This window comes from Petaurus breviceps, unplaced genomic scaffold (genome assembly GCF_028583685.1).
Source record: "Petaurus breviceps papuanus isolate PSGF00001 unplaced genomic scaffold, PetGlider_PUasm1.0 175, whole genome shotgun sequence".
NCBI classification, from domain to species: Eukaryota; Metazoa; Chordata; class Mammalia; order Diprotodontia; family Petauridae; genus Petaurus; species Petaurus breviceps.
Window position 1 is genome coordinate 22,722,391 of NW_027185764.1, and position 17,695 is coordinate 22,740,085.

General features: G+C 39.8%; 1 protein-coding gene across 1 annotated transcript in view; it reads right to left on the reverse strand.

Annotated features, from left to right (window-relative positions):
* Positions 1-17,135, reverse strand: part of NPTX2 (neuronal pentraxin 2) — a 22,781-nt gene extending 5,646 nt beyond the window's left edge. The window contains exons 1-4 of the mRNA XM_069084883.1: positions 16,221-17,135; positions 13,662-13,878; positions 3,622-3,866; positions 928-1,107 (exon numbers count right to left, since the gene is read on the reverse strand). Of these exons, the coding sequence (XP_068940984.1) occupies positions 928-1,107; positions 3,622-3,866; positions 13,662-13,878; positions 16,221-16,700 (1,122 nt within the window). The 5' untranslated portion in view covers positions 16,701-17,135. The remainder of the gene's footprint in view (positions 1-927; positions 1,108-3,621; positions 3,867-13,661; positions 13,879-16,220) is intronic.
* Between the last annotated feature and the right edge of the window lie 560 nt (positions 17,136-17,695).

Here is a 17,695-nt window from a genome sequence, read left to right on the forward strand (position 1 = left end):
TTTTTTTTTAAACAATGATAGAGAGAATTGTAGAGAAACAGCTTTGAAAGATTTAAGATCTCTAATGCATATAATGATGAACTATGATCCCATAGGACCAGTGAAGAGAATGCTACCCATATTCTGACAGAAAGGTGATGGACTCAGGGCATTAAAAAGCAACATTTATTTTGGGCATGGACAATGTGGGGATTTGTTTTGCTTGATTATGCATATTTGTTACAAGGGTTTTGTTTTTCTGTTTCTTTTTTCCAGTGAAGGAAAGAAATGAGAGGGCAAGAAAACAAATTCTTGTTAACTGAAAAAAAATCTCAATTTTAAAAACACACATAAATATGAAGCATGCCTATGTCCTTTTTTTAAAAGAAAAAAAATCATAATTTTCCACTTATACTAGACAACAAAACCAGAGAGATGCACTAGATTTCATTGTATTACATGGAAACAAAAATGGTTTCGAAGAACAGGTAACAAGATATCAAAAAAGAAATCTGACCCAAGTGCCAAACTGGACTTGGTCAGAAGGGCCCATCCATTTTTAGATGCCCTTAAATTTGGCCAATTCAATTATTCTTCTCCAGTAGTGGCATTTTATAGTGACATCCCACTGAAAATGTGCCAAATGCAAAACATTTGGCACAACTTAGGTAAAAATATCATTAACATCAAAAGTTTATTTTGCTATGAAAGTATTTACACTCTGTATCTTTTAATGCACTGTGTTTAATGAGATCCTTATAGCATGCTAAATGCCAATTTACCCAGGTTTCCTGAAGATTAAAATAGAAGAAATGACAGGCCACCAGTAACACAACCCTTGAAATGCTACCGAGAGCCGGAAAGAGTAATAATAACTATAGCTGAATTGCTAATTTCCCTTGTTCAACATCTTTGCCTCAGGAAAGAAATGCTCCTGTCTACACTCACCTGCTCTTGCCCAAGAATCAGAACTCCCCCAGGCTTAATTGGGTGCCAGGGAGCAAGATTCTCCCCAGTGCCAAGTTTCTCTCCATCCTGAAAGGCTTCCCACATCCCATCCCTTGTTGTCCAGGTGACACAGATATGATGCCACTTTCCATCGCTAACGAACAGAGGGAGCTGAGCCACCTGTATTAAAACAATAGAAGAAAACGAGGTTTAAAGAGTAGAACACTGATCAAGTCTTATCTGGGATCATGTCCGATTGTCCTGAGTCTATAACACTGTTATGATTCAAAAGAGGTCAGGGGAGATGAGGAAGGACAAATAAGAAAGAATGTGGTCTAGTCATAAAAAGCACTCTGGTCAGGAGTCAAGAATTCTGGTTCTAGCACTGACTACCAGCTGCATCAGCTTGGCAAATCACTCAACCCATCTGGGCCTGGGTTGCCTCATCTGAAAAATGGAAATAATAATATCTGCCCTCTCCGCCCCACAGGAGACATTTCAAGGGAAAATTATGAGCTGATTATTTGCAATCTGAAAATTATTCAGAGGGTAGAATAATGTAAAAAATATAAGGTAGCATTGAGGATTTCCTCTAGACACCTTGATTCCTTACTCAAAACTTGACATACAACACTTTTCTAACTTATAGGAGAAATGATAGAAATGGATATGATAGAATATACTCTCTCCAAAATCAGCATGGCCTACCCAGAGAAGAATTGCATTTTACTTGGCCAACATGAGCCATTGGCTAGGCCATTCTATGTAAACCATGCTTCTTTCCTGCAAAATTCATTACAAAAAATTTAGAAATTTTCTTTTCACCATTTCCCTTTATTCAATGTTCTAAAAAAAATTTTCTTTTTACCAACATTGGTCTGAATCCACTAGCCTGCCTATGAGTTCCATATCCTGGCACTGTATTTTAGGCTCCAAATGAAAAGACAGCTAACTGGGTGTACAAATAATAAATATTGAAAGTCCTTCTACACAAATGATTGGTGTAATGGACTAAAAGACCTTTAAATTAAGGGGACGGAGTAGAGATTTTAAACTGTAATTAACTCAAAGAAGTAAATTCCAACCCAGAAAACACATTAGTAAGGGATCTTTGTAAGTATTCTTAACAAGCACACATGACCATGAAGCATCTGAATGCTACTGTATGTCTCCTAGCAACCCTTCGGTGCCAACCTCCCAGGGATTAGGTGTTTACAAGAGGACTAAACTGAGAAGAAAACAAGGTCCTGTTTCCTACTGTGAATTTGAATGCACCCAATGATGTTATTTTAAAAACAATTAATATCTTGCTCCAGAAGGTGCCTTGTAAAATAATGAACACAGTGGAAAGATTCCATAACATTTCAGACTTAAGGAAATGCACTTACACACACACACACACACACACACACACACACACACACACATGCTCAGGTAAGACAACAAGCAGAGTTAAAAATTACTTCCATTCCAAGGAGCCTTAGTATTCTAAGGAGTTGACGGGACCCGATGGATGAATTCTACCTGAATCAGAGAACTAGTCACCTAATTCTAGTTTTCCCAGCTTCCTCAGCTCAGTTCAAATCCCATCTTCCATAGTCCTTTCCCAATCCTCTGCCACCATCACCATCCTCTCCCGTATAGATTCCATTTACACAGTACATACCTTCCATGTCATTCATTATTGACATGCTGCATCCTGTATCAGAATGTACACTCCTTGAGGGTAGGGACTATTTTTTTTGCCTTTTTTTTTGTATCCTCAGCATTTAACACAGTGCCAAGCACATAGTAATAGTAAAAATTGGTAAATGCTTTTTGACTAAGAAGAAAGCTCTATCAGAGTCTATCTGGCATTACAAACAAGGTCAGATTCATTCCTACAATGAATCAACGTAGAAATCATTGTCATTTATGTGTACACACATACATGTACTCAAACAGATCAGTGTAGAATGAGATTAGTTTTTCTAATCTAGGGCAAGCAAGAGTTTGTGAGCAGATAAGACATCTAGCCTGATGCAAGTTATTACCATTATGGTTGATTAGCTCAGTTGGTTAAGAACCTCACTGGGGATTTCATTCCCACATAGGCCAGTTAGCTTTGCTCTATTTCATGGCTTCAGACTGTAACCTTAACTTTAGTCAAACAGACAGTTAGGATGGAGGAGGGAAAGGAAGATGAAGTAGAGGAGAGAGAGGGGAGAGAGCATGGAGCAAACCCATTTCCATTACTGGAATAAAAACAGTTTTGACCACAGTGGGTTGCCAGCTTCTTCTTTGTACATAGGGGGATAGAAATGTTGTTATTATTATTATTATTATATAGGATCTAGGGTTTGAAGGGACCTTTGCAAAATACCTAGTCCAACCTCCTCATTTTTCAGAGGAGGAAACTGAGATCCAGAGAGTTTTAAAGTGACTTGTCCAAGGTAGCAAGCATCAAATTTGAACCTAGGGCCTCTGAACATGATCGGGGGAGAATTGGGATAAACATTTTAAAGCTGAGATGCTTTGGGTTAGCACAGCTGTATTAGCACAGCTGTATGAATGGACAACTTCTAGCAATGCAATCATGATGGTTTACAAGTATTTCATGCTTTTTAAGTTTCTTTTTAAATAAATTTTTTCTACCATTCCAGAATGCACTTTTACTTGTATTGCACATAAAAATAAATTATAAGTAGGTCTTACTTTGTCATTAATTAGCAGTTCAATTGGATTATTGCCCCATTCAATTAGCACAATTTCATTGGCTTGGCCAGATACAGCGTAGGAAAATGGTGTCCCGATGCCTGGGGAAGCACTGGATCTCAGCCACAAGCATATGGTGAAGGCATACAGTTCAGGGAGGGTCTTCTTAATCTTTCCATATAAGTAATTTGTGCGAAGAGGAAGAGATACCTTAAATGCATCAGGTGACTTGAATGCACTGTTACCTAGAGTTGTAGAAAAACGAAGATACTTTTTAGTCCACAACATAGTTTCCACAGCTCATTTCTCAATCATACTGGTTTTGAAGATATAGAGCTGAATTAATAGAAGTTGAGTATCTGGAACAAGTAAAGCGAGTGAATCATTTTTCTCTTAACTAGTCAGACTACATCTGGAGAACCACACTCCATTCTGAGTGCCACCTTTTAAAAGATTTATTCTCAACCACAGTACGTCCAGAGGATGCCCAGGATGCCATGAGGATTAGAAACCACATTATAAGAACAATTCATAGGATTAGTTAAAGGATATAAAGCCATTTAGCCTAGCCAAAACACATCTATAAAATTTATTCAAATATAAGTAAATAAATTAAATCATAAATAGGAATTTAGCCCTTTTGCTCTAAAAGAAGTGGTGGGGAGGGGGATTTTGCAGGATTCCAGTTAACTGAGATTCCTAGTTAATTAAATAAATGAAGGCAGAAGCTCACAAAGCATGATAGAAAGTAAAGCATTATCATTTTTTAGTGAAAAGTTCCCTGAGCTATGAGATTTTGCTGTACTTTGGACTAAATAAGGGAGGTCAGTCTGAATTAGTGGAGAAGAAAAACTGCATCTGAAAATATCTATAAAGAAAAGTAACATCACTTTCAAGGACAGGCGGAGGAGAAGAGAGGAACCACACTATATCAAGGAAGGTGCCGATCAGAAGACACTGAAGATGTACTTCATTGTTCAGGTGAGAATATCTATAGAGCCTTCTCCCAAGTTAATTTCATTGGTCACTGCCTCAACTTCTCCACCCACAAATAGAAATATTAGCATCTAAGTGCTTTTTGTCAAAGATCAAAGAAAATAATGGATATGAAAGCTTACACCATACAAGTATGAATGACTACCATTGGTATATAGTCATAAAACACTCACTAACTACTCTGCTATTAAGTGGCTGTGTTATCTTGGTTGGGCAAGGCAGATGACTCTTCCCTAGGTCTCAGTTTTCCCATCTATAAAATAAAAGCACTGCAGGAGATGATCTTTAAAGTCCCCTCAAGTGTAAAATAATCTGATTCTCTAGAGTTTCTATAAACTAGTGCTTCTTCTATAGTAATATTAGCTAATGTTTATACATCTTTTACCATGAGTCAGGCACTGTGTTAAGTACTTTAGAATATTATCTCACTGGACCTTCACAACAAGCCTGGGAGGTAGGTGCTATCATTTCGGTCATTTTATATATGGAGAAAGTAAGGCAAATAGAGACTAAGTGATTTGCCCATTGCCACACAACTAAGTGTCTGAGGCAGAATTGGTACACAGACTTTCCTGATCCCAGACCCAGCACTCTATCCACTGTGCCACCTAGTTGCTTAAAAAATATTTGAAAATGGGTTGCTTTCAACTAAGCTCTTTGTAAACTTTCAACTGAGCTCACTTGGAGAAGGGAGGAGGAGTATAGCGGGGTCCTCACTTGCTACTTTGCAGAGGTGGTGGGCTACAGGAGTAGAATGCCGTTTATACCATCAGACTTAGTAGGTATGTTGATTAGTTTTACCAAATTCTTTGTTTTTATTTGTCACACAGGAAGATGGTTCACTGGGTAGAGGAAGTGTAAATTTATTTGAAAATAAAGATGGAAACAAAAGGTATCAATAAAATGTTTCAAAACTAGTTTTTTTCCTAAGTTGCTTATTTACACTGTAATTTTGTTTTAAACTACTCACCAAATTATTTTTCCTAAAAAAAAAAAAAGAAGAAAGCATAACCTCTATAAACCAGTTACCGCAAATTCCAAATTAACAAGATTGACTTCATGAGTTTTTGTTCCAAAAGTGTAACTTTCGTGGCATTTGGATGAGAATATGCAGATCCTGCTTAGTGAATAAACTATTCTTTGGTTATGATACTAACAGCTGCTGGTTCCTGGGGGGCTCCACCCATGCACCTAAGCAATGATTTACTAAATAGGGCTGTGAGGGAAGCTTACACAACCAAGTCTAATTTGGTACATTACATCCTAATAGTCCAACAAAAGGAAATAGACTTAGAACAACTGCAAGTATATGTTCCTTAGTGCCTACCACTGTGCCTGGTACATCCTTGTTCATTTGTTTTCAACTCTTCATGACTTCATTTGGGGTTTTCTTGGCAAAGATACTGAATCACTTATCATTGCCTCCTCCAGTTCATTGTACTGATGAGGAAACTAAGGCAAGCTGGTTTAAATTGACTTGCCCAGGGTCACACAGTTAGTAAGTGTCTGAGGCTGTATTTGAACTCAGGAAGATAACTTCCTGACTCCAGGTCCAGCGCTCTATCCACTCAGCTGTCCTGTATGCCTGTCACATAGGAGGTACGTAATAAATAACCATTAATAGATTGATTTTAGGATTCTACAAGGCAAGTCAGTCTGCCTTTAGATACCAGCATGTTCCTCAAATTTCACAAGTAAACTGAATTTTGGAGAATGGCTTCTTTCCCTCACTGACTTACATATTATCCTTTCAGAGATTATCTTCATTTTTAATTGATCTAAATTGGAACATCTCCTGCTATCTGAGCTGCTGCCAAACCCTGCTGAGGACTGAGTGATCTGTAAACAAGCACTTAAAAGCAGGAGGGCTACTTCTTGTTTAAAAGAAGCCTTTGGTGATATGAGAATCAGGACTTTACACATGGAAGGCACTCAAACAATATTTGTTAAATAAATGAACCACATTCTCTAATTTATCTCTTCTTCCTAAAGCTAGGTACATCCCCACACAAAAATCTTCTTTTTTAGGGGCAAAGTGTTGCTAAGTCCTGGACAAGATAGAGAGTGTTGACTTTATTTTGTAGGTGAAAAAAATCCAGGCAGAAAAGTAGGACGTAATTTTCCCCCAAGTTAGTTTGAAGCAAGACTGAAAAAAGTAAAAAGGCCAACTTTAAGGAGCAGCCAGGTGGCACAGTGAGTAAGAGCACTGGCCCCAGAGTCTGGACGACCTGGGATCAAATCCGGGCTCAGATACTTAGCACCACACCCAGAAATAACTGGCCGTGTAACCTTGAGCAAGTTACTTAACCCCAATTGCTTTAAAAAAAAAAAAGAAAAGAAAAGAAAAGGCAACCTTAATTTCTTGATTTAAATGAAGAGAGGAAAGAAACAAACATTTATTAAACACCTACTAGGCACCAAGCACTGTCCTATGTGCTTTATAAATATTAACATATTTAATCCTCACAACAGCCTTGGGAAGTGGGTGTTATTATTATGCTCATTATACAATTGAGGAAACTGAGGCAGAAGTTATCTCGTACCAGATCAAACAGCTAGTATCAGAGGTCAAATATGAACTCAGGTTTTTCTGACACAGTAGTATATAGTGAACTATATACTACTAGAGACTAGCACTCTATTCACTACACCACCTAGTTGCCTTAAATTTTAAATACACACACATATATACACATTTATATAATATATACACACACATAAATGTACATATGTAGGCACACATGTATACATACATATGTGTATACATATATACACACATACATATGCCTCTGTGTATATATATTTTTAACATGGTGGATAGAGAGCTGATCTCTGAGCTGACCTGAATCAGGGACACCTGGTTTCAAGTTTGCCTTCAGATTCATGTGAACTGTGTCACCCTGAGTGAGTGGCTTAATCTCAGTACCCCAGGCAACTCTCTAAGCTACAGAGAAAGTGCTGACTTGTCTTGGCAGGAATTTCCTCACCTTGCAGTTACCTGTGTCAAAGAAATCACAGGTCTGTTCCCTGTCCCTATAATTTTTTAAGGGGGAAGGGACCTCCACAAAACCAATATTCTCTAATTCCATGTAACCCTTAGATTGTTTTTCTTAGCAGCAAAGGGCAACTGCCTATGTCCTTAATGAAGATACTGCCGTCTAATAAAAAGAAATTACTCCTCCTGCCCTAGCGGGTGGGTGGACTCCCTAATTTAATAAGACTCACCATCTGAAATATCAGTAATTTAGTGACAACAGGCTTAATTAGAGCTGGGAGCAGTTAGGGGAGGGGTGCCATGAATGATATAATAGCCAGTACCTTTTATGTAACTAAAATAATCTTAGGAGTCCAAAAGAAACCTACTGAAGGCCAATTAGAAATTAAAAGGTCAGCCAGATACATGAGAAGCTGCAGGTGGCCAGCAGGGAGAATGAAAGGGGAGCAAAGAGAAAACGATTTAGTCTCATTTGTGGCTCCAGGCTCTCCGGCAGAGGATCCTCTGCCCAGTTTGCCCTAAATGTTGTCACAGATGGAGCAGGAATTCCAGTGAAGAGAAATTAGTTTGATTAGACTCTCTGGGAACTTAAGTACTTGATTGCTTTGGGATCTCTAACCATGGGTTGTTATTTTTTGGGGTTTTGTTGTCATTGGGGGAGGGCGGTGGCATCTTCTCACAGGGTAGGAAGGTAGAAAAGTAGAAAAAGATGGGCATGTGTACAGGTATGTCAGGCCAAAAAACAAAACACAACACTCAGGCCTCGGTTATGCAAGTAATTTGGGCCAAAATAGAAGATATGACAGAATATTTGCCTGTTATTCCTGGGGGTAGGGGAGGAAGAAGGCAGGGGGGGAGTGACTGCTCTACCTTCAAGGGCTTTTCCAACACACTACTCTCCTCTTCGCCATATGGCTCATGTATATCCTCTTTGTCTTCATTTATGAATATGTCTTACTGTTTTTTTTTTACAATCATCTCCCCTTAAACTTCCCTTTATTTTCTTTTTGTTATTCTTATATTATTTCCAACATTTTTTACTGGCATTTTTGGTTTTTACATCTGAATCTATCCTTCCTTTTTGAATCTATTCATCATTCCCTACTCAGTGTGCCATCCCTTATAACAAAGAATGAAAAAAAGTAATTCAGCAAAACCAGCCATATCAATCAAGTCTGACAGGAAATGCAGTATTTCCCACTCAGTCCCCTACCTCTGCAAAAGAAGGGAGATGAGAGGAAGGAGGAAAGTACATTTTCTTAACTCTTCTCTAGGGGCATTCCTTGGTCATTATAATTACCAGAGTTCATTTTCTAAGCCCTATTATTCTCAACTAGACATTTCTTAATAAAGCAGATTTTTCATTCATGATACATTTGGAAAACGGGTAGTTTAAGCTTTTTTTATACAGGCATACTTCATTTTGAGAAAACTCAATGGGAATTCTGAATTACAGAAAAGATAAATTAGGAGGTGAGTTCTCATTTTACTTCCTCATAGAATTTCTTTAGATAGTGATGCTTTGGTACATTTAGGATGAGGCTACAAAAATTCAATTGACACTCATTGTGGTGGGGAGGGGTAATAAGCCTATTGTGGAAAGAGTGATATGCCCCTAAGGTTGTAAAATACCATAAAATCAGAAAATCCTAGGTGATCATTGTTATAAGAGATAAAAAGACCTCGAATCTTGCTCAATCCCTTTCAAAACTTAAAACCAGTCATCAATAAGCCTAATATATATTATCTATAATTTCATGTGTCTATATGTTCTACCTTTAGGGAAAAAGAAGTAGAGGGTGTGTCTACCCTCACCTCTTCAAGAATATGGCCCATTTTACACCACTGTTTAAAATGACAGAGATGTTAATGGTGAAGGATGTTTATTGTGTCATTTCAGTCATGTCTAACTCTTCATGACCCCATTTGGGGTTTTCTTGGCAAAGACACTGGAGTGGTTTGCCATTGCCTTCTCCAGATCATTTTACAGATGAGGAAACTGAGGCAAACAGGATTAAATGATTGGAGGCTGAATTTGAACTCATGAAGACAAGTCTTCCTGATTGTAAGTTCAGTGCTCTATCCATTGCACCACCTAGTCGCCCCAGGTGAAGGATGACAAATATTAAATGTCATGCCAGGGGGTGTGAATAGGTTCATCATTTCTGAGAGATACAGAAGTCTAGTTATTTACCTCACAGTTACCAAGTTTTACCAAGTAAAATAAAAGACAGGATTGGGAATCTCTCAAGATTCCGGAATCCAGAACTTTTGTTCTAACAAGTAAGATACTTGCTAAATGTACTTTAAAAAAAAAGAGTATGAAAAGAGAAATAGAACTTGAAGAATACCCAGACAAAGTAGAAGATAAAGGGATCTTTGGATCCTAGCATATGAGGAAAGATTGGTTGAAAGAAATTGAGGATATTAAGCCTCCAGAAGAAAAGACTTGGGTGGGGGAGGGAGTGAATATGAGAGGTATCTTCAAATATCTAAAAAGTGGTCACTGGGGAGAGGTAGTACAAGCTGCAATGAGCTGAAGTAGCAAAGGAGATTTAGGCTCCTGATAACTGGAGCTACCTAACAGTGGAATAGACTGCTTTGGGAGGTGATGGGGTCACCTTCAAGAAAGTTTGAAAACAGAATATCAATTTGTCAATGTCATAGAACAATATAGTTAACAATATCAATGTTATAGAAAACATTCTTGCTCAAATATGGATTGTTAGATAATAATTATCATTATTATATAATTATTATATATCATATTGTACATAAATATTATAATTATTGCAATAATCCTATATCATTGGATAGTGAAGATATTAACATATTTATTATAATATTATAATAATTACAGCTAGTATTTATATAGTGTTTTAAGTGTTACAAAGAGTTTTACAAAAGTTGTCCCATTTTATTCTCAAAACAACCCTGGGAAGTAGGTACTATTATCATCTCCATTTTACAGATGAGGAAACTGAGGCAAATGGAGATTAAGTGATTTGACTGGGGTCACATAGCTAAAAAGTGTCTGAATCCTCACTTTCACCTCTTTGTCATTTTCCTCATTCATAAAATAAGGATAATAATACCCTCACTATTCACCCATTAAAAACTGGTGTTGTAAGAAAAGGTGTCTTATAAAAACCATAAAATGCTATGGAAATATGAGCTATTATTATGCTGATGTCAATTGACAAAGGCAAGTGTGAGAGCAGCTGGAGGGTAGATGAGGTAAAACTAATTAAATTTCATATGGAAAACTGAGAAATCAGAAAGGCTGAGGATTTACCATGAAACTAGTTTGTATCAGGACCAGACCAGAATTTACAGGATCGTGGAATCCCAGATCCAGAAGCAGCTGGTGGTGCAGTGGCTAGAGTACTGAACCAGGAATGAAAAAATAAATAAACACCTGAGTTTGAATTATGTATCCTCTCTGAGCCTTACTTTCTTCATCTGTAAAATGAAGAAGTTGACTAGGTCAGAGGCATCAAATACAAAGCCCACTGAATGCTCTGGAGCTGGGACAGCTAGGTGGCACAGTGAATAGAGCACTGGCCCTGGAGTCAGGAGGGCTTAAGTTCAGATCCGACCTCAGATACTTAACACATACTAGCTGTGTGACCTTGGGCAAGTCACTGAACCCCAATTGTCCTACCTTACCCCCTCCAAAAAAAAAAAGAGAGAATACTCTGGAGGGCAGAACAAATCAGATTACAATGTAAATGGGAAAATATTTAATAAAGTAAGTTAAAATAGAATACAGATACTGTTACTATGTGGTTTTCTAAGGTAACATGAGATTCACAGGGATCCTTACATATGGTTTTGTTGTTTAGTTGTATCTAACTCCTCATGCCCACATTTGGGGTTTTTTTGGCAAAGATACTGCAGCAGTTTGCCATTTCCTTCTCATTTTAGGAAACTGAGGCAAATGGGATTAAGTGACTTGCCCAGGGTCACACAGCCCCTGTGTCTGAGGCCAGATTTGAACTTAGACAGATGAGTCTTCTTGATTCCAAGTGCTATGCTCTATCTACTTTGACACCTAATTGCCCTTGTTTTCTATGTGAGTTTGACAGCTCTAGGAAAGATCATTTCTACTAATTTCTAAGTCTATGAAAAAAAATATTTTTACAAATGCTTTAAAAAATTAGTACATTGAAATCATTAGTATTCATAAAACTTGTCCTACATTACAAAGTCAATTCAATTATTTAAGGAATAATATTGTGAATTGTCCAGGCATTCTATTTATGCCTGTTCCTCTATTTTGTTATTAATTAGCATAACGATTGACATGCAAAAAGAGGGAAGAAAAGGAGTTTACTGTTTGCTATTAGGTCCAGTTGAGAAGAAGTTTAAAGTTATTAACTAACATGGAGTTTAGGGATTATTCATTTAGGGATGATTTCACCTTTTCAAAGGAAGTTGACAATAATTCCTTAATATTTTGCTAACATTATATCTTACTGTCATTTGCCTAAATATCAGTCGCCAACAAAGATTACCTGAGATTATCTAGAACAATAAACTTAAATAGACTATCTGATTATATATAATAAAAGAGGAATTGTGGCATCTAGAACAGTATTCTGCACACAGTAGAAGCTTAATTAAAGTTTGCTGAAGGAGAGGATGGATGGATGGATGGATGGATGGACTCATGAAAGAGCATTGAACTCAATCAGGAGAACTGGAACCTAGACTCAACTCTCCCACAAACTAGCTGAAGATGTTTGCTAAATCATTCCATCCTGGTAAGTGTAAGTTTCCTCCTCTATTAAAAAAGGGGGAAGGGCGTTGGGGAGGGCATTATACTAAATGATCTCTAGGGCTATCATAAATCTGAGCCTTTGGATTGGCCCAAAGAAAGTAGCAACACTGATAGTCTCCTGTAGGTGAAACCAAATGTTTATGCTTGACTCCTATGAAGCCATATTGAATGCTTAAAAGTAAAATTGCCTTCATGATAGAAGAAAAAGAAAATATCCTTTGAATTCTGTGTCAGTCAGAAACCAATCAAGTTCTAAAATAAATGAAGCTTCACTAAAGGGAATGAAGAAAGAAGACAAGTATTTATTAGGCAACTACTATGTGCTGGGCACCATGCTAAGCATTTTAAAATATTTTACCCTCACAACAATCCTGGGAGGTAGGTACTGTTATTACTCCCCATTTTACAGATGAGAAAACTGAGGCAAGTACAGATTAAGTGACTGGTCCAGACTCATAACTCTAGTAAGTATCTGAGGCCAGATTTGAACTCAGGTCTTCTTGACTCCAGACCCAGTCTTTGCCACCTTACTAGAGAGAGAAGAGGTTGCATGGAATGCAACCCCAGCTGTATCTTCTCAAAGTTTTAAAATTAAATTATTTTCAGCACTCTGAGCAATTTAGTCACTAAAGATGGTGAAAAAGATTCTAGCTAGCACATTCATAAATTCAATAAATATTTACCTAATGCCTATTGTTTGGAAGGGATCTAGGCTAGGTAATATGAAAGTTGTAAAGATGACTATGTTGGCCAAAGGTGGCCTTCAAGGATTTCAGAACTTCCCTGTCTGCCCTTTCTATGCAATTAACTAGAATAATTTGGGTAAAATTACTTTGGGCAGGTAGGTGGCACAGTGAAAGAATACAGGGCTTGGAATCAGGAAGACTCATCTTCCTGAGTTCAAATCTGGCTTCAGACACTTACTAGCTAAGTGACCCTGGGCAAGTCACTTAACCCTATATCTCAATGTAGAAAAATTATCTGGAGAAGGAAATGGCAAACCATTCCAGTATCTTTGCCAGAAAACCCCAAAATAAGGTCACAAAGAGCTGGGCATGACTAAAAGGACTAGATAACAATACCTTGGTCAAATAACTTCTCCTCTCTAAAACTCAGGTTCCTCAACTAGAAAATGAAGGGGTGGAATGAGATGAGCCCTGAAGTCTGAACTAGCTGATATCGAAGTTCCAAATCCTATTAAATCTATGAAATGATTGATCAGTTAGGTACTAAGAAAGAAAAAGATGCAAAAACAAAAACAGTTACCTCTTTCTAACTCAGAAACTCTTTCCAGGAGTGCATTCAATGCCGTCTCTGTCTTCTGTCGATGAGCTGAAGTCTCATTATGAAGCAAAGATTTCTCATCTTCAAGTTCAGCCACTTTGCTTAAAAGCTGGCGTTCCAGCTCCCCAAGCCTCCTCTGAAGCATCTCTCTAAAGTCATTAGGCAGAACTGCATATGACACATTGACACGTAGTTGGTGCTTTAAGAGAGAGAAAGAGAGGAAGAAGTATTTATACCAGTTTAAAAGAAAAACTGTGAAATTTAGATCCAATGGCACAACCACTAGGGAGAAGAGTTTCCAAAACATAAGCATTAAATTATACCAACAGTGGGAAGGAAACGATTTACTTATGCTCTGTTGAAAATGACTTTTACCAGAGTAGGATTTTATTTTTGCTACAATATTTGAAATTCATGAACCTCTTTACCTCTTGAAAAAGTTTTTTTCTCACTAAATATGTGAACTTCTAACCAACTATTGTAGCTTCTCACAATCTCTTTGGGCAGTGATTACCCCCTTCCTTTCTCCTCCCCCAAAGAAGCAATGACTTTTTAAACTGCTGATCAAAATTCACTCAGAATTAATACAGAAATTATAACAACAGAGCTAAGTGTCTAATATTGAACAAAAGTAGGTGAATAGGCATCATGTAGACTATTGTAATTTGAAATACTTTAAATTCTATAAATTAATATTTCAAATATTATTAAGAATATGAATCTTTATTTCTACTGAATTCTTTACCATCATTAAATTATGTGTGGAATATCTACAATTACTCTTGTATTTGGACATTGTAACATAGAGAACTTTGAAGTGATTTTATGCTAATTATGGTTTGTAATTTGAACCTTATGTGTAGCTGACAGAGAAATTTTGTCAATAATTTTCTATTAATTCCAAAATGCAGAATAACTTCAGTTCCTATAACATTGAGACAAATTCCCTAACAAATTAAGGTCAAATTAGTGACAAAAGGCTTTTTTTTCCTCCATAAAAGTTCAAAACTACTCTGAAGATCAAGGGATAATTTCTTGAACAAGAATGGATATGACTTCTCTCCCTCCTCAGCAATCAAGAATCACACCTTAAAATTACTTGTTAGATTTCACAACATTTTAGCATTCATTTCCTTTGAAATTAATGAGATAATTTCCTTTCTGCTTGGATTTCTCTTAGCAATATCAGACTTGGCAGCCCATTCATGGTAGGTACATTCATAAGACCTTCCAATTTAATTTTAGTAAGTACAGTGTGAAGTGTGTGAAGTAACACAGACACACATTTTCACATATTTCTGAAATATCTTTTTTTTTTTTACCACTTCTGTTCCAACCTTCTACTGCTCTATTAAAGGATACACCATATGCCAATGTCATATGATCCCGCATGTCAGTATCACAAACCTAAAGGAGAGTCTGGGCTCAGATAGGAGAGATCAAGGAATATTTTTAAAAAGGAAACCCAGAAGCATATACTAAATCCTTCAACCTAGAAAAAAATTTTCAAAAATATTTTCTTGTGGTGTTTACAAGAAAGATATTTGACATTCAAGTACCAGGATCCCTAGGAAACAAAACAAGATACTCCCATTATCAAGGGAAGGGAAGGAAACAATATTAACTCTTTCCTTTCAAGAACTGTGAAAAGACTATTTGACCCATTGGAATTCTGGGATCAGAGAATGGGGAAGGGGCCGAAAGTAAACAGAAGAGTTTTCCCACAAGCACGGTTTGGAGAACCCAATGTAACTTCAGAATGGCAGCTAGGAGGCGAGACTAGATTTATGGATCCGCAGCCAGGAACTGAGAGTTTCCCCCCCTCCGATCCGCCCCCAACTGTACAAATGACAATTTGTTCGGCCCTATTTTCATTTAGGAACCTCTGTTTCTCTGTGTGTCTCCGTCTCCGTTTCTCTCGTTTCCCCTCTTCCTTCCCTTCCCTTTCTCTTTCCCCTTTATCCTCTTTCCCACACATACTACCCTCGACCTATCTCTCTTCCCCATTAGCTTATCTCCGTTCCCTTTCCCCATTTCTCTACCCCTTTCTCCATGTTCTGGTTCTCTTTTCTTCCCCGCTTATCTCCTTCTCCCCCCTTTTATCTCTTTCCTTCTCTTCTCCATTCCCCTTCCCGATCTTTCCTCTCTCTCTCCTTCCCTCTTCTCTCAGTGTTGTTTCCCTGGTACACAAGCAGGTAAATAGCACGAACATTCTAAGTTAGTTGCTTATACAAATGCACTATATATAACCCAACACGTACACAATCTCATCCATGCTGCCGTGGACATCACCACAGCTCTCCCTACATCACCCTTTCTCCACCTCCCGTTCCTCACCATCCGTCCCTCAAGTTCAGGCCAAAGGAAACCTTCGGGGGATTTAGCACCTGGGAACTAGTCTCTCGAATGGGAGGTAAGGGTCCCAATTTCCCATCCGCCTTGAAGCTGAGCTCTGGGACTCTCATTCTCTTCCTCCAACACACTCAGCCCAGGCTAGTTAACATCCCTCAGGGTACCGCCCCCATCCCTAACTCTTGATACCTCGAGGGCTTCCAGCCTGTCCTTCAGGCTCTGCATAGTCCGGCTCAGTTGGTCAATGACTTGGCCGGGGTCTCGGGGAAGGTCGCCCATGGTATCCTTGCCGGTTCCAGTTTTGCCATACTCCTTCCTCCAGGGGCCGGACTTGCCGTCTGCACCTCCCGCCAGACTCTCACAGCGGGTCAGCTTGCCGGTCAGTTCGCGGATAGTCTCCCGCTGGTTACCAATGGTCTCCTTCTGCTGCAGGATGGTCTCCCGCAGCTGCAACACGGTAGCCTTGAGCTCCTCTTCGGGGGTCAGCGCCCCGCCCTGAATAGGGACTGCTGGGAGTGGACAGCCCGCGCTAGTGGCGTCCAAGGGCAGTGAGGTGCACACGAAACGGCTCCCGGGAGGCGCAGGGCTCTCCTGACTCCGCACGCCGACCCCCCACCCATCTCCGGAGACCACCAAAAACACTATGCCTGTGGCCAGCAGCGCCAGCATCCTACCTGATCCCACTGAGTGGGAGCTCAGCTCACTTCACACCTCTGCGAAGGCCACTGATGCGGCTTAGCATTGGGGGCAGAGAGGGAAAAGGGATGGAGAAGTTAAGCACAGACCCGCAGTACTCCCCCAGGGCAGCACTTGGAGCTGGAGCGAGGGCTTTTACTAAATCTAGAAACAGCAACAAAGTCCGGAGCTTCCCCTCCTCCAAGGGACTTGTCCCTTCCCTCGAACTGAGAAGACAAACTCCTCGAAGAGACGAAGAGCCGAGGCTCACACTCCTGCGCGGCTACTTGTTTGCTCTTGAAAGCGGCTTAGGCTGGACTTGGATCTGCTGGGCACTGAGCGGTGCTCTCCTGTCAGACTCAGCGCGCGCGCTCTCCCATTCTTAAAGCTAGGGGAAGGCGTGCGGGGCGCAGCCACCGGCGAGCCCTGATTGGCCCGGGCTGGGGCCGCGCGTCATCTGGGCTCCCTGTGCATAGCTGAGCAGGGAGGACCGGAGCTGGGGGCTGGGGAGGGGCAGACGATAGAAGGATGGAGTGGCGGGCCCTCGCGTTTCCTATTGGCTGCGTCCCAGGCTGCGCGTGCTGGACTGATGGTGGTGGGAGGGCAGGCTGGGGGCGGTGGGGGGCCGAGGGGAGGGGGAAGGGTAGGGAGAGGTAGTGGGCAACAGCAGCGCACGGGTTCAAGAGGCTGGGAGTGCGGCGTTTCCTTCTTTCCCGAGCTAATGGGGGGGGGGGGGGGGGGGAGCGGGAAGCGGGTTAGCAGGACCAGTGACTGCAGCCTGGATCGTGCTGGCTAAGGTCCGGAGGAGGAGAGAAGCCCAATAAGCTATATTCTTTGACAGAACTCTTCACCCAGCGCATCTCATCTCCCGCCCCGCCAGGACGTTTCCATTTAAAGACGAGCAACTAATCACAAAATCTATTTCCTAAGGTAAAAACAGGAGGAAGTGAGCCCCCAGTCCCTCTCTGCCCCACTCCCTGCACTCCTAT